The 25,331-nt window shown below is 48.0% G+C and overlaps 1 protein-coding gene and 1 long non-coding RNA gene across 7 annotated transcripts in view; one reads left to right on the top strand and one right to left on the bottom strand.

Annotated features, from left to right (window-relative positions):
• Positions 1–25,331, bottom strand: part of PLA2G4C (phospholipase A2 group IVC) — a 65,674-nt gene that overhangs the window by 6,197 nt on the left and 34,146 nt on the right. For 3 of the 6 annotated variants that reach the window (XR_002724576.2, XR_002724575.2, XM_023182714.2), the window contains 5 exons: positions 24,328–24,435; positions 19,120–19,215; positions 13,416–13,570; positions 8,457–8,628; positions 6,567–6,760 (listed from right to left, as the gene is read on the bottom strand). Coding sequence is in view for 2 of the 6 variants with exons in the window: in XM_023182714.2 (XP_023038482.1) it covers positions 6,606–6,760; positions 8,457–8,628; positions 13,416–13,570; positions 19,120–19,215; positions 24,328–24,435 (686 nt within the window). In the remaining 4 variants the exon portion in view is untranslated. Of the gene's footprint in view, positions 1–1,500; positions 2,026–6,566; positions 6,761–8,456; positions 8,629–12,873; positions 13,087–13,415; positions 13,571–19,119; positions 19,216–24,327; positions 24,436–25,331 lie in introns of those variants that run through there. The other 3 variants (XR_002724574.2, XM_023182713.2, XR_002724577.2) reach the window with 3 other exon arrangements.
• On the top strand, positions 12,787–13,669 carry LOC111520164. Its single transcript, XR_002724579.2, has 3 exons — positions 12,787–12,895; positions 13,036–13,106; positions 13,331–13,669. It is a non-coding gene; the product is annotated as an uncharacterized LOC111520164 (long non-coding RNA).

Here is a 25,331-nt window from a genome sequence, read left to right as displayed (position 1 = left end):
CTTGAGGTCAGGAGTTCGAGGCCAGCCTAACCAACGTGGAGAAACCCCGTCTCTACTAAAAATACAAAAAACTTAGCTGGGCATGGTGGCACACGCCTGTAATCCCTGCTACTTGGGAGGCTGAGGCAGGAGAATTGCTTGAACCCAGGAGGCGGAGGTTGCAGTGAGCCAAGATCGTACCATTGCATTCCAGCCTGGGCAACTACAGTGAAACTCTGTCTCAAAAAAAAAAAAAAAAAAAAAAAAGGCCACGACTGAATGCAACACAGAATTCTGAACTGGATCCTTCTGCTATCAAGGTCTTCTTTGGGATGACTGGTGGTTTGCTGGCAATAGTTTGACAGCCCTTGGCCTGTAGATGTCTCACCCCAATCCTTGCCTCCATGTTCACATGGCCTCCCCTCTGTATACGTGCCTGTCTCTCTTTTTAAATTCCCCCCTTTAAAAAAATTTTTAAGTCTGAGATACATGTGCTGAACGTGCAGTGCAGGTTTGTTACATAAGTATACATGTGCCATGCTGGTTTGCTGCACCCATCAACCCATCATCTAGGTTTTAAGCCCTGCATGCATTAGGTATTTGTCATAATGCTCCCCCTCTCCTAAATCCCCCCTTTTCTTTTTTTTTTTTTTCTTTTTTTTTTGAGACAGAGTCTCACTCTGTCGTCAGGCTCAAAGAGTTATGAGAACCTGTGCAGTGGCGTGATCTTGGCTCACTGCAACCTCCGCCTCCTGGGTTCAAGCCGTTCTCCTGCCTCAGCCTCCTGAGTAGCTGGGACTATAGGTGTGTGCCACCAAGCCCAGCTAATTTTTATATTTTTAGTAGAGATGGGGTTTCACCATGTTGGCCAGGATGGTCTCGATCTCTTTGCTTCGTGATCCGCCTGCCTCGGCCTCCCAAAGTGCTGGGATTATAGGCGTGAGCCACGGTGCCAGGTGAAATCCTCCCTTTTCATAAGGACACTAATCATTGTGGATTAGCGTCCACACAAATGACCTCATCTTCACTTGATCACATTGGTAAAAGACCTTATTTCCATGCAGGCCACATTCACAGGCACTGGGGGTAACAACGGCCATATCTTTTGGTGGGGGTAGGACACACAGTTCATCCCTTAACAGTCCTGCTTTAATTCTGGAAAGCCTGTATGAATAATAATTGCTCTGGAACTCCGTCAGTGCCAGACATTATTCTAAGGTCTTGAGACTCATTAACTCAGTTAAGCCTTTCAAGGACACAGGCTCCACGATGGTCTATTCTACAGATGATGGAACTGGGGTACAGAGGCGAAGGATCTTGTCCATGTTCTCATGATAAGTAGATAACAGAAGTAAGATTCAAGCCCAGCTGTGGAGCCACCATGCTGAATTGCTGAGATATAGATGGAAGAAGATGGAAAGGAAAGGGGGAAGGGAAGAAAGGAAGAAGTAAAGGGTACACAGAGGGTGAAAAGGGCTGCAGCAGGGGTGGTGGCAGACCAAGACACACACGCACAGCTAATCCATCAGTTAATCAGCAAGCATTTATTGAGCACCTGTTGTATTCTCAGAGCTCCCCTTGGCTCTGGAGAGACAGCCCATGATTTAATCCCCAGCTCTTACTTCTACAGAGCTAACTTCTACAGAGCTACTGGCTGGAAGTGCAGTAATAAAGGAGCAGTTAAAGGCATTGGTCTGATCTACCACATTCATTTTGGCTATCTGGACATTGGACATAATACTTCTTTCTGATTGTCAGAGACTCATGCTCCAGCTCCAGGATCTCCCAAGGGACCTGCAGGACAAATTTCACCACCTGCAGCTCCTTGGACCCCTTCTTCTGAATGATGCTATCAAAATCACAGTCCAGCTGGTCACTGGTGATTGGCCCTCAAGGCCACGAAGCGTGTGGCTGAAGGGAGTGAAGAACAGGAAGGCCAGGTGGACATCAAGGTCCTGGTAGGCCAACAGGCCCACACTGCCCTGGAAGCTGAGGCTCATCTACACCAAGGAGCAACTTTGGGCATAACGCTTCGGGTAATAGAGCCTGGGGAGAAAGGAAAGTTAGAAGTTACCACTGTGCTTTGTAGGAAGTGTTGCACATTGGATAAGATTAGAAGATCTGGAAGCCTCTACAGGTCAGACATGACTTAGGAGAAAGACATTCATCCATTCTTTCATGAATTGAGAAGACCTGGAGCTCCACCACCTCCTCCTGTGGAGCTCTTGTGATCTATGTTTACCGTGTAAATGTTTATTTATCCAACACTATGCTTATTAAGCATGTATCAGATGCTGGGCTAGGAGCTAACTCTTTGGCCTACATCGAATGTCACGATACCTGCCAGAATTCACAAGATCTGAGCTCTGTCCATCTCTCCAATCACATTTCATTCCGTGCTTCCCCTACCCTGATCCAGCAATAGCAGTTTTCCTCCTTTTCCTTGAATAGACTGATATAGTTTGGAAATTCATCCCCTCCAAATCTCACATTGAAATTGATCCCCAGTGTTGGAGGTGGGGCCCAGAGGGAGATGTTTGGATCATGGGAGTGGATCCTTCATGAATGGGTTAGTGCCTTCCCTGTGGTAATGAGTGAGTTCTTGCTCTATTAATTCACTTGAGATCTGGTTGTTAAAAGGAAATTGGTACTTTCCTCCCTTCTCTCTCTCACCATGTAACATGCCAGCTCCCCTTCCCCTTCCACCAGGATTGGATGCTCCCTGAAGCCTTCACCAGAAGTAGATACAGGCGCCATGCTTCTTGCACAGCCTGCAGAACCATGAGCCAAATAAACCTCTTTCCTTTATAAATTACCCAGCCTCAGATATGCCCTTCTATCAGTACAAAATGTTATAGACATAGGTAAGACATAGATCAAGGTCTTTCCCACTCCAGATACTTTGCATTTACTTTTCCTTTGCACAGAATTCTGTTCCCCAAGACTTCCTCATGGCCACCCCCTCTCAGTATTCAGTCCCAGGTGAAAGGTCTGTCCCTCAGGATGCCTTCCCAGACCCCCAGCCCCTTTCCTAAAAAGCCTTCACTTCACTCCTCAGCACACCGCACGTTCGGTCATCTCCACGGCACTTACTCTCCATGGCCATCCTGTTGACTCCTTTGTTTACCTGTTTATGTCATGTTGCCCCCCGGGAGGAGGTACATTCTACAAGAGTAAGAGCCTCACCTGACCTGTATGCAGCCATGGCTGCAGGACCTGGGCAGACTGGATCTAGTAGGCATCCAGGAAATGTTTGTGGAATCAACGAATGAAAGAATGGACACTGTGGTGGGCAAAGTGATGTGGTTCCTGACCCCACACTGCTGTACATCTTATTATGAGGATAGAGAGTCAACAAATAAGCATAAATAAGCCCTGAGTTCTACTGGTGAGAAGGTGGGGAATGGACAGGCACAGAGGAAGATCACGTGTAGACACAAGGAGGCACCATCTGCAAGCCAAGGAGAGAGGCCTCAGGAGAAACCACCCCTGCTCACACCTTGATCTTGGACTTCCAGCCTCCAGAACTGCGAAACAATAAGTGTCTGTTATTTAAGTCACCTGATCTGTGGTGCTTTTTTGAGACGGAGTCTCCCTCTGTCAGCAGGCTGGAGTGCAGTGGCACGACCTGGGCTCACTGCAACCTCTACCTTCTGGGTTCAAGCGATTCTCCTGCCTCAGCCTCCCAAGTAAGTACTACCACGCCCAGCTAAGTTTTGTATTTTTAGTAGAGCATGGCTTCTTCACCATGTTGGCCAGGTTGGTCTCGAACTCCTGACCTCGTGATCTGCCCACCTCTGCCTCCCAAAGTGCTGGGATTACAGGCATGAGCCACCACACCCAGCTTCTGTGGTACTTTTTAATGGCAGCCCCAGCAAACTAATATACAACCCCTCATTAGAAGACAGATGAGCAGCAAATAATCATCCTGCCCCATGCCAGGCAGAGCTTTTGGGGAAACTCTCTGGGGAACACAAACTGGTCCAGAGGCCCAGAATGGCTTTCTCTTCCCTCTACCTTGCAACCCTGAGGTCACTGACTCAACCTGGTCCTCAGGGTGCTAATTATCTTCTCTAGGGACCAATTACACTGGAGCCAGGTGGGCCTTTGAAAAGGTGACTCAGATAAAGCTACTCCCCTGCTCAAAACTTAACAACAGCTTCCCACTATATGCAAAATAAAATTCTAACTCTTCCCCTGGTTTCTGTCATCTGGGTCCTGCCTGTGTCTTTGTGGCAGGCTGAATAATGGCTCCCAATGATGTCCCTATCCTAATCCCTGGAGCCCATGAATATGTGACTTTTTTTTTTTTTTGAGACAAGGTCTCACTCTGTCACCTAGGCTGGAGTGCAGTGGTGTGATCTGGGCTCACTGCAACCTCCGCTACCGAAGGTTAAGCAATCCTCCCACCTCAGCCTCCTAAGGAGCTGGGACCATAGGCATACACCACCATGTCTTGCTATTTTTTTGTACTTTTAGTAGAGATGGTGTCTTGCCATGTTGCCCAGGCTGGTCTGAACTCCTGAGCTCGAGCGATCTGCCTGCCTTGGCCTCCCAAAGTGCTGGGATTACAGGTGTGAGCCACTGCTCCTGGCCAGTATGTGACTTTCCATGGCAAAAGGGACTCTGCCAATGAGGTTAAGCTAAGGATCCTGAGATGAGGAGAGGATCCTGGGTATCTGGGTGGGTCCAATGGAATCACATGGGTCTTTCCTTATAAGAGCAAGGCAGGAGGTCAGAGCAAGGAGGAGATGAGATGACAGAAGCAAGAGGCTGAAGGAGGGGCCATGAGCCAAGGAATGTGGGTGGCCTCTAGAAGCTGAAAAAGGCAAGGAACAGCTTCTCCCCTGGAGCCTCCACAGGAGTCGGCCCTGCTAACACTTTGGGTTTTGCTCCGTAACACTCGTTTCAGATTTCTGACTTCTACAACTGTATGAGTCCATTCTCACACTGCGATAAAGACACTACCTGAGACTGGGTAATGTATAAACAAAAGAAGTTTAACTGACTCACAGTTCCACATGGCTGGGGAGGCCTCAGGAAACTTATTAGGTCAGTGTAAAAGTAATTGCGGTTTTTGCCATTACTTCTAGTTGCAAAACTGCAATTACTTTTGCACCAACCTAATACAGTCATGGTGGAAGCAGGGCATCTTCTTCACAGGGTGGCAGGAGAGACGAGAGAGAATGAGAGAGACAGAGAGAGAGAGCAGGGGAAACTGCCACTTAAAAACCATCAGATCTCATGAGAACCCCCTCACTCTCGTGAGAACAGCATAAAGGAAGCCACACCCAAGATCCAATCACCTCCCACCAGGTCCCTCTCTTGACACGTGGGGATTACAATTCAAGATGAGATTTGAGTGGGGACACAGAGCCAAACCATATCACTAGAGTAAGCTATCTATGGAGATATCTGTGGCCTTTCATCTGTGGCCTAGGAACAAAAGGAAAGACAGTTTCTTGCATGACTCAGCTTAATTAAGCTTTCAGCTTAATTTTTAATTTTTAATTTTTTTATTTTTTATTTTGCAGGCAAGGTCTTGCTCTGTTGCTCAGCCTGGAGTGGGGTGGTACGATCATAGTTCACTGCAGCCTCAAACTCCTGGGCTCCAGCAATCCTCCTACCTCAGCCTCCTGAGTAGCTGAGACTATAGGCCTGTGCTACCACGCCCAGCTAATTTTTAAAGTTATTTGTAGAGATGTGGTCTCACTATGTTGCCCCAGGCTGATCTTGAACTCCTGGGCTCAAGTGATCCTCCTGCCTTGGCTCCCCAAAGTGCTGGGATTATAGCATGAGCCACAGTGCCCAGCCACAGCTTAAGTTTTTCCTTTTGGCACAGTGAATTGGGGTCGTGAGATTTCATTTTCCTTTCATAGAGATATGGTTTGGCTCTGTGTTCTCAATCAAATCTCATCTCAAATTGTAATCCCCTCTTGTTGTGGGAGGGGCCTGGTGAGAGGTGATTGATGGGAGTGTACTTCCCCCTTGCTGTTTTGGTGATGGTGAGGGAGTTCTCGTGAGATCTAGTTGTTTAAAAGTGTGTAGCATGTCCTGCTTTGCTCTGTCTGTCTCCTGCTCTGCCATCGTAAAGATGTGCTTGCTTCCTCTTCACCTTCCACCACGATTGTAAGTTTCCTGAGGCCTCCCAGTCATGCTTCCTGTTAAGCCTTTGGAACTGTGAGCCAATCAAACCTCTTTTCTTCATCAATTACCCAGTCTCAGGTAGTTCTTTATAGCAGTGTGAAAATGGACTAATATACACAGAGACAAGCATGGAACAAATTCTCCCTCACAGATCCCAGAAGGAACCAGCACTGCTGATACTGTGAATTCACACTTCCAGCCTCCAGCACCATGAGACCATCAATTTCTGTGAAGCCACCCAGCCAATGGTATTTTGTTACAGCAACCCTAGCAAACAAACACAGCCTGCTTCACTCCTCAGAAAACCATTCACTCCTGACCCTGTTCGTGGTCAGTCCGCTACTGAGACACAAGCTCAAGTGGGGGAGAAACCACCTATCTTTTTTCACCCCTTCAGCCCTCCTGCCTGTTGCAGAGAAAGTTCTCCAACAGATACTTACAGAATGAGTATAGGCATCAGAGTGACTATGGTCTCCCACCTACATGGCCGCATTCCTCATCTCTCTAAGAATATTCTTCTTGTTTTCCCTGACGTTCTTCTTGGCTAATGCCAAGAGTGGCATCACCACACGTAGAGTGTAGGTGTCAGCGAGCTTGAATGTGTCGTATGTGTCACTCCATGCCTCAATATTATCTGAAGCATAACCAAACCAATAAAGAAAATGCATCGTGAGTTTGGACAATTAATTCTGCAGATTTTGTCTGTTTACATCAGGGCTTGTCAAACTACAGTTGTAGACCAAATCCAGTCAGCCCACCACTTTGGCTTTATAAATAAAGTTTTACTGACACATGAGGTTATGGATTTATCTATATTTTTATGATCTATACCCCTTCCAGTCTTTTGAGACAGAGTCTCACTCTTGTCTCCCAGGCTGGAATGCAATGGCACTATCTTGGGTCACTGTAACCTCCATCTCCTAGGTCCAAGTAATTCTCTTGCCTCAGCCTCCCAAGTAGCTAGGATTACGGGCATGTATCACCACGCCTGGCGAATTTTTTGTAATTTTTAGTAGAGATGGGGTTTCACCGTGTTGGCCAAGCTGACCTTGCACTCTTGACCTCAGGTGATCTGCCCCCGCTTGGCCTCCCAAAGGGCTGGGATTACAGGTGTGAGCCACCGCGCCCGGCCCCCCGCTTCCTGTCTTCTTTACTACTCCAGCCTGCCTCTCCTGGAACTACGGTTGATGCAGCATAGGTAACCAACAAGTGTTTGTTAAATGAAGGAAGAAAACAGACACAATTTATCCCTAATGGGAGTCTCATTGCAGGAGACACGATTGACAAGCTAAAAGGAGTCCACTGTGGGAAGTGGTACAATCAGGCCCTGGAATACCGCCTATCCTGGATTCTAGGCCTTCCAGGCAGCTGCTCACCTGAGACTGGATGAGGAATGTGGGATGTCCAGGTGGAAAGCGTTGGATATTCAGGTAGGACAAGAATGCTGCAGAGAGGCAGCAACATGCAGAGGCATGCAAGACCGAGAGAGGCAGCCTGGCATCCTCCAGGCCCGAGGGTGGACAGGATGACTCACTGGACTGTCAGATGTTGGAGCATAACGAGATGTCCCCCAGGGCACAGCGCAGCTCCATTCAGCCTGGCCTGGTGTTGATATGGTTTGGCTGTGTCCCCACCCAAATCTCATCTTGAATTGTAGTTCCCATAATCCCCAAGTGTCGTGGGAGGTAATTGAAGCATGGAAGTGGTTACCTTCATGCTGTTCTCGTGACAGTGAGTGAGTTCTCACGAGACTTGATGGTATGTATTTATTTATTTGTTTGAGAAGGAGTCTCGCTCTGTTGCCCAGGCTGGAGTGCAGTAGCGCGATCCCGGCTCACTGCAACCTCTGCCTCCCAGGTTCAAGCAATTCTCGGGCCTCAGTCTCCTGAGTAGCTGGGATTACAGGCATGTGCCACCATGCCCAGCAATTTTTTTTTTTTTTTTTGTATTTTTAGTAGAGACGGGGTTTCACTGTGTTAGCCAAGATGGTCTCGATCTCCTGAGCTTGTGATCTACCTGCCTCAGCCTCTCAAAGTGCTGGGATTACAGGCATGAGCCACCGCGCCCGACTGATCTGATGGTTTTATAAGCATCTGGCAATTCCCCTGTTGGCACTCACTTCTCCTTCCTGCCGCCTTGTGAAGAAGGTGCCTTGCTTCCCCTTTGCTTTCCACCATGATTGTAAGTTTCCTGAGGCCTCTCCAGCCATGCTGAACTGAGTCAATTAAACCTTCCTTTGTAAATTACCCAGTCTCAGGTATGTCTTTATTAGCAGTGTGAGAATAGACTAACATAGGTGGCTTCTCAACCTGCTTCTCCCCTGCACCTACCTCCACAGGCATCTGTGTTGAACAGGGGAAAATGCATCACCACTGGTCCAGTTTCTCCTTTCAGGATGTAGCAGCTGGCGGGGGCCTTGGACCACAAATCCAGCTTAGCCTCTTCTACGTGGGGAAAGGGGATCTTGTGGTGGCGGCAATAGTCAGTGGTAGCCCGGATGGTCTGAGAAGGAGGCAATAAGAAACTGTTGCAAGACCTCTCCAGAAGACCCCTGGGGCCTAGAGACCTGACGGGACCTCAGCTAACAGTCCAGACACACAACAGAGCAGGGGTCAACTTGGACAGGGACAACATCTTCTGTAAGGGAAAGAGTGAGCCTCTGCCATCACCCGCACGCCGAGCCCACCTGGAGACAATATTTGCGAGGTTAGGGAGTAACCTTTCGGGCTGGGGGCTGTGGGACTCAGAGGACAAGGAAAATGGTGCCTAGATGAGGCTTTGAATCCCAGCTCTGCCACAGAAAGATGTTGGAGACCTCATCTCTACAATAATTTTTTTTTTTCAATTAGCCAGGCATAGGGGCATGCACGTGTAGCCCTAGCTACTCAGGAAGCTGAGATGGGAAGACCATTTGAGCCCAGGGGCCCAAAGAGATGTGTGGTATGGGTGCCTCTCACCACCTCTGCAAAGGAGCTCTGTAATATCCACCTCACAGGGGTATTTGGAAGATAAATGAGATATTCTCCATCATCACTGTGTAACAGAAATACAATGTCACCGTGAAGGTACTTTTCTTTTGTTTTCTTATTTTTGAGAGAGAGTTTCACTGTTGCCCAGGCTGGAGTGCAATGGCACGATCTCGGCTCACCACAACCTCTGCCTCCCGGGTTCAAGCGGTTCTCCTGCCTCAGCCTCCCGAGTAGCTGGGTTTACAGACATGTGCCACCATGCCCAGTTAATTTTGTATTTTTGGTAAAGACCGGGTTTCTCCATGTTGGTCAGGCTGGTGATCCTCAGGTGATCCACCCGCCTCGGCTTCCCAAAGTGCTGGGATTACAGGAGTGAGCCACCACGCCTGGCCATAAAGTACGTTTCTGTTGTCTACTTGCTGTACTTGAAGAAAGCAAAAAGAAGTAGGATAAATTAATTTTAAAAATAAATTTTAAATAAAGGTGACAGCATGGGGAAACTTAATGAGAAGTAGTTTCTCAGTTGTAACAAATTTCATTTATTCTTTTTCCTATGACCTCCTTCCCTGCTGTCTTGAAGCAGAGCAAAAGGACACTGCATGTCTCATTACTGTAGCACTGAGGTTACTGAGTTACATAAAACACATCTCAGTCTCTGTGTTTTAGAAAGGCATCTGTTAAGTTCTGCAAGCTAACTGACAAAACTAAGCAAGGAGAATAAAGATAAATGTGGGCCAGGCGTGGTGGCTCACATCTGCAATCCCAGCACTTTGGGAGGTCAAGGCGGGCAGATCACCTGAGGTCAGGAGTTTGAGACCAACCTGGCCAACATGGTGAAACTCTGTCTCTATTAAAAATACAAAAATTAGCCAGGCATGGTAGCGGGCTCCTGTAATCCCAGCTACTGGGGAGGCTGAGACAGGACAATCACTTGAACCCGGAAGGCAGAGGTTGCAGTGAGCCCAGATAGCGCTATTGTACTCCAGCCTGGGCGACAAGAGTGAGACTCTGTCTCAAAAACAAAACAAAAAAACCCAAAAAGATAGGCCGGGCATGGTGGCTCGTGGCTCATGCCTGTAATCCCAGCACTTTGGGAGGCTGAGGTGGGCAGATCACGAGGTCAAGAGATCGAGACCATCCTGGCTAATACAGTGAAACCCCATCCCCGCCAAAACTGCAAAAAATTAGCCAAGCATGGTGGCAGGCACCTGTAGTCCCAGCTACTCAGGAGGCTGAGACAGGAGAATCACTTGAACATGGAGGCAGAGATTGCAGTGAGCCCAGATAGCGCCATTGCATTCCAGCCTGGGTGATAAGAACGAGCCTCTGTCTCAAAAAAAAAGATAAATGTGTAAGTGTTTTTCCAGGAACAGAAAACCAAATACTGCACGTTCTCACTTCTAAGTGGGAGCTGAATGATGAGAACACATGGACACACAGAGGGGAACAACAAATACTGGGGCCCAGCGCTGGCTGGAGGGTGGGAGGAGGGAGAGGATCAGGAGATATAACTAATGGGTACTAGGCTTAATACCTGGATGATGAAATAATCAGTACAACAAATCCCCAGGACACAAGTTTACCTTTGGAACAAACCTGTACTTGAACCCCTGAACTTAAAAGTTAAAAAAAGCTCAGTGTGTGTTTTGCACACAAATGCAGACTTTGCATAACCACATGACTTCATAGTCGCGATCTCAAGAAAAAGGGCATTTCTCCTTCATCTTGTTCTTGCAGCTAACAAAAGAATACTTTAAATTTCTAAGCTTCTGAAGTGTTAGAGGAAGAGATGGCCCAGTAAAGATGTCAGAGGAATGTCTTATCCTTTTAGCATGTGGTTATTTTTCCTTATGTATTCAAAAGTGACTTCTTTGTTCAGAGGACTGGTGTTACAACTAGAAACCACTTATTAGCAAAAGGAGATGCAGTCTCAACAAGTGTTTCTTCTCCTTCTCCTTCTCCTTCTTCTTCTCCCTCTTCCTCTTCCTCTCCTTCTTCTTCCTCTTCCTCTTCCTCCTCTTCTTCTTCTTTTTTTTTTTTGACAGAGTCTCACTCTGTTGCCCAGGCTGGAGTACAGTGGCACAATCTCAGCTCACTGCAACCTCTGTCTCCCAGGTTCAAGTGATCCTCCTGCCTCAAACCCCCTAGTAGCTGGGATTACAGGCACGTGCCACCATGCCTGGCTAATTTTTGTATTTTTAGTTTAGTTGTATTTAGGGTTTCGCCATGTTGGCCAGGCTGGTCTCGAACTCCTGACCTCAGGTGATCCACTCGCTTCTGCCTCCCAAAGTGCTGGGATTACAGGTGTGAGCCACCGTGCCCGGCTGGGCTTCCCTACTTTCCAGGCTTTCAGACTCGGACTGAGGCACTATTGGTTTGTTTCTTCCTCAGCTTGCAGATGGCCTATTGTAGGGCTCCACCTTGTGATCATGAAACTCCCTTTCATCTAGACACAGGTCCTATTGGTTCTGTCCCTCTGGAGAAACCTGCCTAGTACGTCAATATACCAATCATGAATAAGGTCTTCTACATGCGTTTTTCATACGCGGTCATTACCATCCGAGGTGTATTTTATCTTCACAGCACACCCCATCTTGGGCCAGGCACATCTCAAGTGCTCAAATGCCACATGTGGCCGGCAACCACAGTACTGGGCGGCGTAGGTCTCCGAAGTCATCTTTGATTGAAGTTTAACAAATGCTGCTGTTTTTCTTACCATTACTCTTGCTATTCTCATCATCACCAGATACGCATTGTTGTTCATCCTGAACACCAGCTATGGACCAGGCATGGTGCAGAGGCTCTGCGGATCTCCTGTGAGCCAGATGATGTGATTCCCATTTTCAGGATGAGAAAACTGAGGCTCAAAGGTTAAGCCTATCGCTCGGGGTCATGCAGCAGAGATTTGGCAGAAAAGGACTCCCAAGACCTTGATAGTTCCACCTTAATCATATTGTCTTGGGATCTTTATTTCAGCAGAAATCCTAAGACCAGAAAGCCTGGGTATTCCAGGGCCCAGGGTCTAGAAAGATGGTGACAAGTGGGTTTTGGCTCATGGCATGGGGAGGAGGGTGGATGTTCCTAATTCATATTATAGAATGTAAACTGATAGCTGTGTGTGAATATAAGTATATATTACATTACACATAAATATAATAGATGATATGTTTTACCACGATTATTTTATATATACTACTATGTATTGGTGTGTATCATGTAATAGTTACATATTATGTACATGTATATTGTATGTGTATATATTTTTAAAGAAAATAGCTGGGCAGGGTGGCTTGTGCCTGTAATCCTAACCTTGGGTGGTAGGAGAATTGCTTGAGGCCAGAAGTTCAAGACCAGCCTGGGCAACATAGCAGGACCCTGTCTCTAAAACAATTTAGAAAACTAGCCTGGCGTGATGGTGTGTGCCTGCGGTCCCAGCTACTTGGGAGGGTGAGGTGGGAGGATCGCTTAAGCCCAGGAGGTTGAGGCTGCAGTGAGCTATGATCACACCACTGCACTCCAGCCTGGGTGACAGGGTGAGACCCAGTCTCCAAAGGAGGGCAGGGCAGGGCAGGGCAGAGAAGGAAAGGGGAGGGGAGGAGAGGAAAGGAGAGAAGCAGAGGAAAATGTTTATAAACCCCACAGTAAATGGCAGGCACTGTGCTAGACACTTCACATGTATTAACAAGTATTAATTTAAACCACAGAACAACTCCTGGGGGGAGCCATCGTTAGCCCAGTTTTACAGCTGAGGAAACCGAGACGCACAGAAGTTACATACATTGGATCAGGCCACACAGCTGGTAAGTGGCAGACTCGGGATATGAAGGCAGGGATAACGGATCCTAGTGGTCACGGTGAAGGTGCAATGTATGCTAAGGACGAATTTACTTGCGTATGTTCTCACTCAGCAAACATTTATCGAGGGCCACTATTTGCCCAGGAAGCCCAGATGAGCAGGAAGACACGCCCTCGGGGCTGGACACATGCACACCTGGGGAAGGAGGTGCACAGGTGAGGAGCTAGACTGTCGCAGGTCAAACTGGTATGAATGGGCAGGCAAGACGCAGAAGTGGGGAGAGTCGCCTGCCAGGAAGAGGGGCCCGGGAAGGTCTGGGATGGCTATGGATCAGAAGCTCGTTGGACGTGGCCAACTGCGGGTGCTTCGGGAGCAATGGGTGAGTTGATTTGGCTCTCAGGACTTCCCAGCCAGCACCTCCCCACCGCCCACTTTCCAGCCCACGTCCTCAGTGCCTCCTCAAAGTCAGCTTCACTGCAGCCCACCTCCCACCCGGGACCGGCCCCAAGGCCCTTCTCGATTACCTCGAAAGGATCTCCGGCACTGAAGTCAAAGGAGAGGATGAGGTCAACCTCCCGTGTCGGGGGCAGCACGAGTGGGAAGGGAGTGTTGATGGCCAAACCAGCATCCACCAGGTGGAGGTGCTTCCGGCTACTCATTGTCTTGTCCTGGATGCCACCTGCGGTGCCCAGGAAGAAAGAGGATCAGCTGCTTCCAGGGACTGAAAGACTTGTAAATGGAAGGCAGGGAGGGGGATGGGAAAATGATTATTGTCAGTGTAGACGGCAGTCGTGAGGTTGCTCACTAGGAGCTGACTTCTGTCCCTTCCCAGATTCATATGTTGAAGCCCTGGCTGGGCGCAGTGCCGCATGCTTGAAATCCCAGCACTTTGGGAGGCTGAGGCGGGCGGATCACTTGAGGTCAGGAGTTCAAGATCAGCCCGGCCAACACTGTGAAACCCTGTCTCTATTAAAAATACCAAGATTAGCTGGGCGTGGTGGCGTGTGCCTATAATCCCAGCTACTCGGGAGGCTGAGGCAGGAGGATCACTTGAACCCATGAGGCAGAGGTTGCACGGAGTTGAGATCACGCCACTGCACTCCAGCCTGGGTGACAGAGCGAGACTCCATCTCAAAATAAATAATTAAACAAATAAACAAACACATGTTAAAGCCCTTACCCCCAGTACCTTAGAATGTGACTGTATTTGGAGACAGGGTCTTTAAAGAAGTAATTAATGGGGTTTTTGGCGTGAAGTTCCAAACAAAGCTGCCTTCTCAGCAGCAATACGTGAGAATGTTGTTAACCCAGTATTTCTGAGACAGGTCTCGGTCAGTGTAGAAAGTTTATTTTGCCAAGGTTAAGGACGCACGCCCGTGACGCAGTCTCAGGAGGTCATATTGACATGTGCCCAAGGCAGTTGGGGCACAGCTTGGTTTAGACATTTTAGGGAGACCTGAGATGTCAATATATGTAAGATGAACACTGGTTCGTTCTGGAAAGGTGGGACAACTCAAAGCAGGAGGGGGCTTCCAGGTCACAGGTAGATAGGAAGTAAATGATTGCGTTCTTTTTTTTTTTGAGATGGAGTCTCGTTCTGTCGCCCAGGCAGGAGTGCAGTGGCGCGATCTCAGCTCACTGCAACCTCTCCCTCCCGGCTTCAAGTGATTCTCTGTCTCAGCCTCCCGAGTAGCTGGGATTACAGGCGCCCGCCACCATGCTGGGCTGATTTTTGTATTTTTAGTAGAGACAGGGTTTACCTCATCTTGGCCAGGCTGGTCTTGAACTCCTGACCTCGTGATCTGCCCACCTCAGTCTCCCAAAGTGCTGGGATTACAGGCGTGAGCCATCTAGCCCAGCCAACATTCTTTCCAGTTTCTGATTAGCCTTTCCAACTGGAGGCAATCAGATATGCATTTATCTCCGTGAGCAGAGGGGTGACTTTGAATAAAATGGGAGGTAGGTTTGCCCTAAGCCGTTCCCAGCTTGACTTTTCCCTTTAGCTTGGTGATTTTGGGGTCCCAAGATTTATTTTCCTTTCACAGCATAAACCAAAAATAAAATGATAAGAACCCCCCACCACCTCAACCATCTGAATGAACCCTTCCTCTTGGCCAGGGTACTCCAAAGTTAACCTGAAAACCCAGTCCTGGCCGTGACAGGAAGGGAGGGTCAGACATGCCTCACGATGCCCTCCTGCCTTTGGGAATTTAGGGAAAGCTGACCAGCATTTAACATCAACACAGAGCTTAAATCTGATAAGCACCATTTCCAATCTATTCTCTCTGCAGCTTGCTACCTGGAGCCTCCATCTGTTACTGGAAAGGGGCCCCGATCCAGACCCCAAGAAAGGGTTCTTGGATCTCACACAAGAAAGAATTCAGGGTGAGTCCACAGTGCAAAGTGAAAGCAAGTCTGTTAAGAAAGCAAAGGGGTGAAAGAACAGTTACTCCAAAGACAGAGTAGGGTGTTCCTGAAAGTCAGAGGAAGAATGCATCACCTCCTTCCTTTGTTATATATAGGAAAACAACAACAAAAAAACATGGGGAGATGTGCTCTGCTACAAGGGTTTGTGATAAAGGGTTGATTTTCATAATTACTATATTTTGGCTGGGCACGGTGGCTCATGCCTATAATCTCAGCATTTTGGGAAGTCGAGGCGGGTGGATCGCCTGAGGTCAGGAGTTTGAGACCAGCCTGGCCAACATGGCGAAACCCTGTCTGTACTAAAAATACAAAAATTAGCTGGGTGTGGTGGCACACGCCTGTAATCCCAGCTACTTGGGAGGCTGAGGCAGGAGAATTGCTTGAACCCAGGAGGCAGAGGTTGCAGTGAGCTGAGATAGCACCACTGCATTCTAGCCTGGACAACAAAGAGCGAAACTCCATCTCAAAAACAAAACAAAACAAAACAAAACAAAACCATATTTACTATATTTTGCAAGAACTTATTATTTTTAAAGCAAAATTAGGAATGCTTCTGTTCTCAAGATATCAGGATATCAGGACATTCCTGGGCCTGAGTCTGTTTAGTAAACATTATTAATCTGTTCCCTTAACCATAAACACCTAGGGGCTAGGAATGCCTAACTTCCTGGGATACAGCCCAGCAAGGCTGAGCCTCATTTTTCCTAGCCCTCATTCAAGATGGAGTCACTCTGGTTCAAATGCCTCTCACACATCTGCATAACAAAACTTTGAAACATTCCAATAGAATGATAGTGCTCTTCTAAGAAGAGGGGATTAGAACATAGATACACATGGAGCAAAGACCGTGCAAGGATGCAGGGAAAAGGTGCTGCCTGCAAGCTGCAGAGAGAGGCCTCAGAAGGAACCCAACCCGCAGACACCTTGATTTTGGACTTCCAGCCTTGAGAATGGTGAAAAAATAAATATCTGTTGTTTAAGTCACCCAGTCTGTGGGATTTTGTCACAATAGCCCGAGCAGACTAGGACAGTACCACTGGGAATGGTTCCACTTGTCGATGAAAAGAGTCAAACTCTGGAAAATATTTGAAGAGGTTTATTCTGAGCCAAATGTGAGTGACCAATGGCCCATGATGCAGTCCTCAGGAGATCCTGAGAATGTGTGGCCAAGGTGGTCGGGGCACAGCCTAGGTTTATACATTTTAGGGAGACATGAGACATCAATCAAATATATCTAAGATATACCTTGGTTCGGTCCAGAAAGGTGAGACAACTTGAAGTGGTGGAGGGGTGGAGGTGAGGGGTGAGGAGGGGTGGGGGTGCTTTCAGGTTATAGGTAGATTTAAAATTTTCTGATTGACGGCTGGGCACAGTGGCTAACACCTGTACACCTATAATCCCAGCACTTTGGGAGGCCAAGGTGGGCAGATCATTTGAGGTTAGGAGTTCGAGACCAGCCTGGCCAATGTGGTGAAACCCTGTCTCTACTAAAAATACAAAAATTAGCTGAGCATGGTGATAGATCCTGTAGTCCCAGCTACTCGGGAGGCTGAGGCAGGAGAATCGCTTGAACCCAGGAGGTGGAGGTTGCAGTGAGCCAAGATACTGCCACTATACTGCAGCCTGGGTGACAGAGTGAGACTCTATCACTAAATAAATAAATAAATAAATAAATGGAAAATAAAAATATATGATTGGCTATTGGTTTAAAGAGTTATCAGCAATGGAAAGGAATGTCTGGGTTATGACAAGGGGTTGTGGAGACCAAAGTTTTATTATGCAGATGAAGCCTCCAGGTAGCAGGCTTCAGAGAGAACAGAATGTAAATGTTTCTTATCAGACTTAAAATCTGTGTTGAGGCAGCTCACGCCTGTAATCCCAACACTTTGGGAGGCCAAGGTGGGTAGATCACGAGGTCAGGAGTTCGAGACCAGCCTGACCAACAAGGAGAAACCCTGTCTCTACTAAAAATACAAAATTAGCCGGGCGTGGTGGTGCATGCCTGTAGTCCCAGTCACTCGGGAGGCAGGAGAATTGCTTGAACCTGGGAGGCCGAGGTTGCGGTGAGCCAAGATCATGCCATTGAACTCCAGCCTGGGCAAAAAATGCAAAACTCCATCTCAAAAAAAAAAAAAAAAAAAAAAAGAAAAAGAAAAAGAAAAATCTGTGTTGACATGACTGCTAGTCAGCTTTTCCTGAATTCCAAAAGGGAGGAGGGTTATAAGGAGGCACGTCCAACCCCTACTTCCCATCATGGCCTGAACCGATTTTTCAGGTTAACTTTGGAGTGCCCTGGCTGAGGGGAGAGGTCCATTCAGATGGTTGGGTGGTGGGGGGCTTAGAATTTTATTTTTGGTTTACACTCTCATATATTGCTACTGAGAAAGCCACTTCATCCACCCCCTTCAGAGAGAAATTTTGATGCTAAAACACTCATCGCCATGATCCAGTGACTCGACGCTTGAAAGTGTATTCTGAGGCCATAAGACCTGGCAGCTGTGTGGCATGGTGCTCAGACACAGCTCAAGTCCTGTGTCCCTGGCAGGAAGCAGCCCAGCAGAGGTGAGCAGGACTGACATCCAGCCAGGGTTCCCTTCCCAGGCCACACACAGCCCTGGCCAAGGGGGTAGATTTTAGAATTCACTCCCCTGGGAGATGCACCTTTTCCCGAGTTGCACAAGGGCAACAGGGCCACAAACATAAAGATGTTCACTATAGTCTTGTAATAAAAGAGTTGGGAAGGCTAGGTGTGGGGTGGCTCACACCTGTAATCCTAGCACTTTGGGAGGCCGAGGTTGGAGGCTCGCTTGAGCTCAGGAGTTCAAGATCAGTCTGGGCAACATAGTGAGACCCCATCTCTATGGAAAATAAAAACAAAAATTAGCCGGCCACGATGCTGTGTGCCTGTGTTCCCAGCTACTCGGGAGGCTGAAATGGGAGGATTGCTTGAGATGGGGAGGCCGAGGCTGCAGTGAGCCATGATTGCACCACTGCATTCCCAGCCTGGGAAACAGAGCAAGACACACACACATGAGTGATCTCCACTAGCCATGAACATCGGAGCTTATGGAGACTATTAAATGGCCTTAGTGTGAGTTCCCAGGAGCCTGACATCAACTCCACCTGAATGACAGGGTAAGCCCCATGAAGAGAAAACCCATACAAGTGGTTTTTGTTTTGTTTTGTTTTGTTTTTAAGATAGTGTCTCACTCCGTCACCAGGCTGGAGTGCAGTGTGATGATCTTGGCTCACTGCAACCTCTGCCTCCTGGATTCAAACGACTCTCCTGCCTCAGCCTCCCGAGTAGCTGGGACTACAGGCACCTGCCACCATGTCCGGCTAATTTTTGTATTTTTAGTAGAGTCAGGGTTTTACCATGTTGGCCAAGCTGGTCTTGAACTCCTGACCTCAAATGATCCGCCCACCTCGGCCTCCCAAACTGCTGGGATTACAGGCATGAGCCACTGCGCCGGCTCATACAAGTGTTTTTTTTAAGACCAGGTCCCAGGACTAGCTGACAAGAAATTAGGGTTTTTTGCATTTTTGCAAAACCAGAGAAAACCATCAGTGAGGCTTTTCACGATGACTGGGACTCGCAGCGAGGCCACACATTTTTCAGCATGGACCACACCGCCGAGAGAAGGTTCCCCTAATCAGATCCCTGGGCACCTTGACACCAGCCCCGCTCCAAAGCTCTGGTGAAGGACCAGCCTGGGATTGTTTCAGATCCCACCCCTTCCGCTACTCCAGCCCATTCACATGCATGGACAGACCAGGGCGGTGGGAGGAGGGTCTTCTCACCGTGTTTGTACAGGAAGTTGTGAGTGGTTCCCCATTCCCACTTTGAAGCGCAAATGCTTGTTTTTCTCACAAAATCCAAAAAGTCACTGACTGAGCCTAGAGAAAGAAGCCGAGACAGCCAAGGTGAGTACAGGAGACTGAGTAGTTTCTGCCCCCACCAAAGTCATACGTGGAAGCCCTCGTATGGGGTTGTACTTGGAGACAGGGCCTTTAAAGAGGTCATTCTGGGCCGGGGGCAGTGGCTCATGCCAGGAATCCCAGCGCTTTGGGAGGCCGAGGTGGACAGATCACAATGTCAAGAGATTAAGACCATCCTGGCGGACATGGTGAAACCCCGTCTCTACTAAAAATACAAAAATGAGCTGGGCGTGGTGGCGGGCACCTGTAGTCCCAGCTACTTGGGAGGCTGAGGCAGGAAAATCACTTGAACCTGGGAGGTGGAGGCTGAAGTGAGCTGAGATTGCGCCACTGCACTCCAGCCTGATGACAGAGCAAGACTCTGTCTTATCATCACTCACCATCACTCGCCATTAGAGAAATGCAAATCAAAACCACAATGAGATACCGTCTCACACCAGTTAGAATGGCAATCATTAAAAAGTCAGGAAACAACAGGTGGAGAAACAGGAACACTTTTACACTGTTGGTGGGACTGTAAACTAGTTCAACCATTGTGGAAGACAGTGTGGCAATTCTTCAAGGATCTAGAACTAGAAATACCATTTGACCCAGCCATCCCATTACTGGGTATATACCCAAAGGATTATAAATCATGCTGCTATAAAGACACATGTACACGTATGTTTATTGCAGCACTATTCACAATAGCAAAGACTTGGAACCAACTCAAATGTCCATCAGTGACAGACTGGATTAAGAAAATGTGGCACATATACACCATGGAATACTATGCAGCCATAAAAAAGGATGAGTTCGTGTCCTTTGTAGGGACATGGATGCAGCTGGAAACCATCACTGTCAGCAAACTATCGCAAAAACAGAAAACCAAACACCGCATGTTCTCACTCCTAGGTGGGAATTGAACAATGAGATCACTTGGACACAGGAAGGGGAACATCACACACTGGGGCCTATTATGGGGTGGGGGAAAGGGGAAGGGATAGCATTAGGAGATATACCTAATGTAAATGACAAGTTAAAGGGTGCAGCACACCAACATGGCACATGTATTCATATGTAACAAACCTGCACGTCGTGCACATGTACCCTAGAACATAAAGTATAATAAAAAAATAAAAATAAAAAATAAAATCTAAAAAATCAAAAAAAAAAAAAAGAGAGTCATTCAGGATAACTGAGGTCATGAGAGTGGGATCCTAATTCAATAGGACTGGGGTCTTTATGAGAAGAGGAAGAGCACCAGGCACCAGAGTAATCCCAGGACTTAGGGAGGCCGAGGTGAGAGGATCGCTTGAGCCCAGGAGTTGGAGACCAGCTTGGGCAAGATAGTAAGACCGCATCTTTACAAAAATAAAATAAAATATAAAATAAAATAAGCAAATTAGCTGGGCATATTAATGCAAGCCTGTGGTCCCAGCTATTCAGGAGGCTGAGGCAGGAGGATCACTTGAACCCGGGAGTTCAAGGCTGAAGTGAACTATGATTGTGCCACTGCACTCCAGCCTGGGGAACAGAGTGAGACATTGTATCAAAAAAAAAAAAAAAAAAAAACCACCAAGAATGCATGTGCAGAGGAAAGGTCAGACTGGGAGGATGCGGTGAGAAAGCGGCTGTCCATCTGCAAGCCATGGAGACAGGCTTCAGGAGAAACCCCGCTGGCACCTTGATCTTGGACTTCCTGCCTGCAGAATTGTGAGAAAATAAGGCCGGGCACAGTGACTCACACCTGTAATTCCAGCACTTTGGGAGGCCCAGGTGGGTGGGCCACTTGAGGTCAGGGGTTCGAGACCAGCCTGGACAACATGGGGGAAACCCCTGTCTCAAAAAAAGAAAAAAAAAAAAAAAAAAAGCCAGGTGCGGTGGCTCACGCTTGTAATCCCATCATTTTGGGAGGCCCAAGCGGGCAGATCATGAAGTCAGGAGATCGAGACTATCCTGGCTAATATGGTGAAACCCCGTCTCTACTAAAAATACAAAAAATTAGCCGGGTGTGATGGCGGGCGCCTGTAGTCCCAGCTGTTCGGGAGGCTGAGGCAGGAGAACGGTGTGAATCCAGGAGGCGGAGCTTGCAGTGAGCGGAGATCTCACCACTGCACTCCAGCCTGGGCGACAGAGCAAGACTCCGTCTCAAAAAAAAAAAAAGAACCATGAGAAAATAAAAGCCTCTAGTTGAAGCCACCCCGCCTGTGGTATTTGCTAGGGCAGGAGAGCTGACAAATCCAGTGAGCTGGGAAAGGTTGGCATCCAGGGGCCTCGGGGTCCTGGCCGTCTGATCCAGCACCTGTTATTGAGCCACTGGTGAGACACGACTTTGGGCCATTGGGGTGGAGGGAGTTGGCAAGGAAAAGATGGAGATTTAATGACTGTATGATCACCTGTGTCCCTGGGGAAATGAGCTTGTTCTCTTTAGGTTCATGGGGGAGGACGATGCAGAATGTTCCAGGCGCTGTTCTGAAGTGCCTAGCACATTTTCCTGTGCTCCTTTCCTCAGCCCAAGGGGCTGCCAAGTCACTGAGGCGTAAACCAGGTCATCACCCCAGACTTCTGCCTCTTCCTCACCCTCACACCAGACTATCACCAAGACCTGCCAATTCCACCTCCTCATCATCTTTTCAGTGTCTCTGCTCCTTCCAATCTCAGCTGCCAGGACCTTATGCAGTATCTTTTCCATCCAGGATGCAACACAGCTTTCCGCTCTGATTTCTTTCTTCCTGGTTTTTCAGCCTCAATCCTTTCTCTGAACAGCATGGGCAGAGTGGCAAGAGAGCAAAGCTAGTAGGGAGGTGGGTGCTTGAGCTAGATGCCGATTTGAATTTGACTTCATCGCTCATTAGCTGTGAGACCCTGAGCACGTTACTTTTATTTCTTTATTTTTTTTTCTTGAGACAGAGTCTCAGACTGGAGTGCAGTGGTGCAATCTCAGCTCACTGCAACCTCCGCCTCCTGGGCTCGAGGGATTCTCCCACCTTAGTCTCCTGAGTAGCTAGGACTATAGGCAGCCACCACTACACCCGGCTAAATATTTTTTTTGTATTTGTAGTACAGAAGGGGTTTTGCTATGTTGGCCAGGCTGGTCTCGAACTCCTGACCTCAGGTGATCCACCCACCTTGGCCTCCCAAAGTGCTAGGATTATAAGCATCAGCCACTGCACCGGGCCCCCGAGCAAGTTACTTAACATCTCTGTTCTCATCTGTAAAACCAGGAAGAGAGTAACACCTATACCTTGTAGTTTTATGAGGAATAAATAAGAGTCTGCCTATAGCTCTTAGGATGTTGGGAGGATGGTTTAACATGTTAACTAGGCTAGTAACCAGTTATTGAATCAAACGCTAGCCTAGGTGTGGCTGTGAAGGTATTTTGTAGATGTGGTTGACAGCTAAAATCAGTTGACTTCAAGAAGATTATTCTCAGTGATGTGGGTGGGCCTCATCTACTCAGTTGAAGGCTTTAAGGGCAAAACAGTTTGTAGAGAAGAAATTCTGCCCCCAGACTGGAGCACCAAATCCTGTCTCAGGAATGCGTTACCATGCCCAGCTAATTTTTTACAAAAAATTTTTGTAGAGATGGGGTCTTGCTATGTTGCCCAAGCTGGTCTTGAATTCCTGGGGTCAAGTGATTTTCCTGCCTCAGCCTCCCAAAGTGCTGGGATTACAGGTGTGAGCCACTGCACCCAGCCCTCTCCATAGAAACTAGCCCAGTCGGGGATTAACTTACCTGTCTATTCTCCATCTCGTCCTCTAGACGGTGAGTCCTCCAGGCAGGCACCCGGTCTGTCATTTCTCCTTTGTCACCCCTAACCCCAGCCTGCTATTAGGAGAGTTATTATTTCATGCTAATGACTCAAGACATCCTAAATGGATGGATGGCCCTGGATGGATAGAGGGTGGGCGTATCAGTCCATTCTTGCATTGCTATAAAGAAGTACCCAAGGTTGGATAATTTATAAAGAAAAGAGGTTTAATTGGCTCACAGCTCTGGATGCTGTATAGGAAGCATGGTGCTGGCATCTGCTTCTGGTGGGGCCTCAGGAAGCTTCCAATCATGATGGAAGGTGAAGGGAGAGCAGGTACATCACTTGTCGAGAAGAGGAGAAGAGAGCGAGGGGGACAGTGCCACACACTTCTAAGCAACCGTATCTCACATAAACTCAGAGCAAGCACTCACTAATCACCAAGAGGATGATGCTAAACCATTCAGGAGAGATCCGTCCCCCTGATCGAATCACCTCCCACCAGGCCCCACCTCCAACACTGGGGATTACGTTTCTTTTTCTTTTAATTTAATTTAATTTTAAGTTCTGGGATACATGTGCAGGACATGCAGATTTGTTACATAGGTAAACGTGTGCCATGGTGGTTTGCTGCACCTATCAACCCATCACCTAGGTATTAAGCCCTGCATTCATTAGCTATTTATCCTGGTACTCTTCTTCTCCCCACCCACACCCAACAGGCCCCAGTGTGTACTGTTCCTCTCCCTGTGTTCATGTGTTCTCATCATTCAGCTCCCGCTTATAAGTAAGAACATATGGTGTTTGGTTTTCTGTTCCTGCATTAGTTTGCTGAGGATAATGGCTTCCAGCTCCACCCATGTCCCTGCAAAGGACATGATCTTGTTCCTTTTTATGGCTGCATAGTATTCCACAGTGTATATGTACCACATTTTCTTTATCCAGTCTATCATTGATGGGCATTTGGGTTGATTCCATGTCTTTGCTATTGTGAATAGTGCTGCAGTGAACATACACGTGCCTGTATCTTTCTAACAGAATGATTTCTATTCCTTTGGGCATATACCCAGTAATGGGATTGCTAGGTCAAATGGTATTTCTGGATCTAGGTCCTTGAGGAATTGCCACACTGTCTTCTCCAATGGTTGAACTAATTTACACTGGGGGATTACATTTCAACATGAGATTTGGAAGGGAGCAAGCATCCAAACTGTACCAGCGGGACATCTGGTCATGTCCCCTGCAGGACTGGCCCACAGGGGTGGGGAAGAGCAAGAAGAGAGAGAAGGTTGGTGGCACTTACTGTTGATGACACTTATTACACTATGCATGGTACCTTTACTTTCAGGGTCCTCATCAGGCTGCTCCTGCTTTTCCAGGGAGGTCCTGGTCCAATTCTCAAGCATCTCAGTCAGCCAGTTGTTATTAGGCTCACCGCCTTCATCTACGTCAAGAAACCCAGGTGGTCTCAGATGCTGTGTAAGTACCCTGCCAAGAACACCACAGACCCTGCTCTGCCTCACCGTCTGCAATGCCCTGCGGTTCCTCCCGAGGTGACCTCCTTCTCCAGGTGACCCTCTCTCCCCTTGCCTTCTGCTGACCTCCATGTTACCTTGCTCTCTCTGACTTTCTGGCCTCTTTTTTCTAGCTCCTTCATCTCTGCCTCCACCTCTACTCATCTTTTACACGCTCATCTTCTTCAGGGTTTGAGGCAAAGTCTTCTCCTCATTTATTTATTTATTTATTCATTTTCTGAGACAGAGTCTCACTCTGTCGCCCAGGCTGGAGTGCAGTGGCCGGATCTCAGCTCACTGCAAGCTCCGCCTCCTGGGTTCACGCCATTCTCCTGCCTCAGCCTCCTGAGTAGCTGGGACTACAGGCGCCCGCCACCTCGCCCGGCTAGTTTTTTGTATTTTTAGTAGAGACGGGGTTTCACCGTGTTAGCCAGGATGGTCTTGATCTCCTGACCTCATGATCCGCCCGTCTCGGCCTCCCAAAGTGCTGGGATTACAGGCTTGAGCCACCGCGCCCGGCCTTATTTATTTATTTATTTGAGACAGAGTCTTGCTCTATTGCCCAGGCTGGAGTGCAATGGGGTAATCTCAGCTCACTGCAACCTCTGCCTCCCAGTTTCAAGCGAATCCCCTGGCTCAGCCTCTGGAGTATCTCGGACTATAGACATGCACCACCACCAGGCCCAGCTAATTTTTGTATTTTTAGTACAGACAGGGTTTCACCATGTTGTTCAGGCTGGTCTCGAACTCCTGACCTCAAGCGATCCACCCGCCTCAGCCTCCCAAAGTGCTGGGATTACAGGCATTGAGCTACCATGCCTGGTAC

Source organism: Piliocolobus tephrosceles, chromosome 21, assembly GCF_002776525.5.
Source record: "Piliocolobus tephrosceles isolate RC106 chromosome 21, ASM277652v3, whole genome shotgun sequence".
Taxonomy (NCBI): domain Eukaryota; kingdom Metazoa; phylum Chordata; class Mammalia; order Primates; family Cercopithecidae; genus Piliocolobus; species Piliocolobus tephrosceles.
Note: the sequence above shows the minus strand (reverse complement) of the source record. Positions and strands in the feature narration are given on the sequence as shown.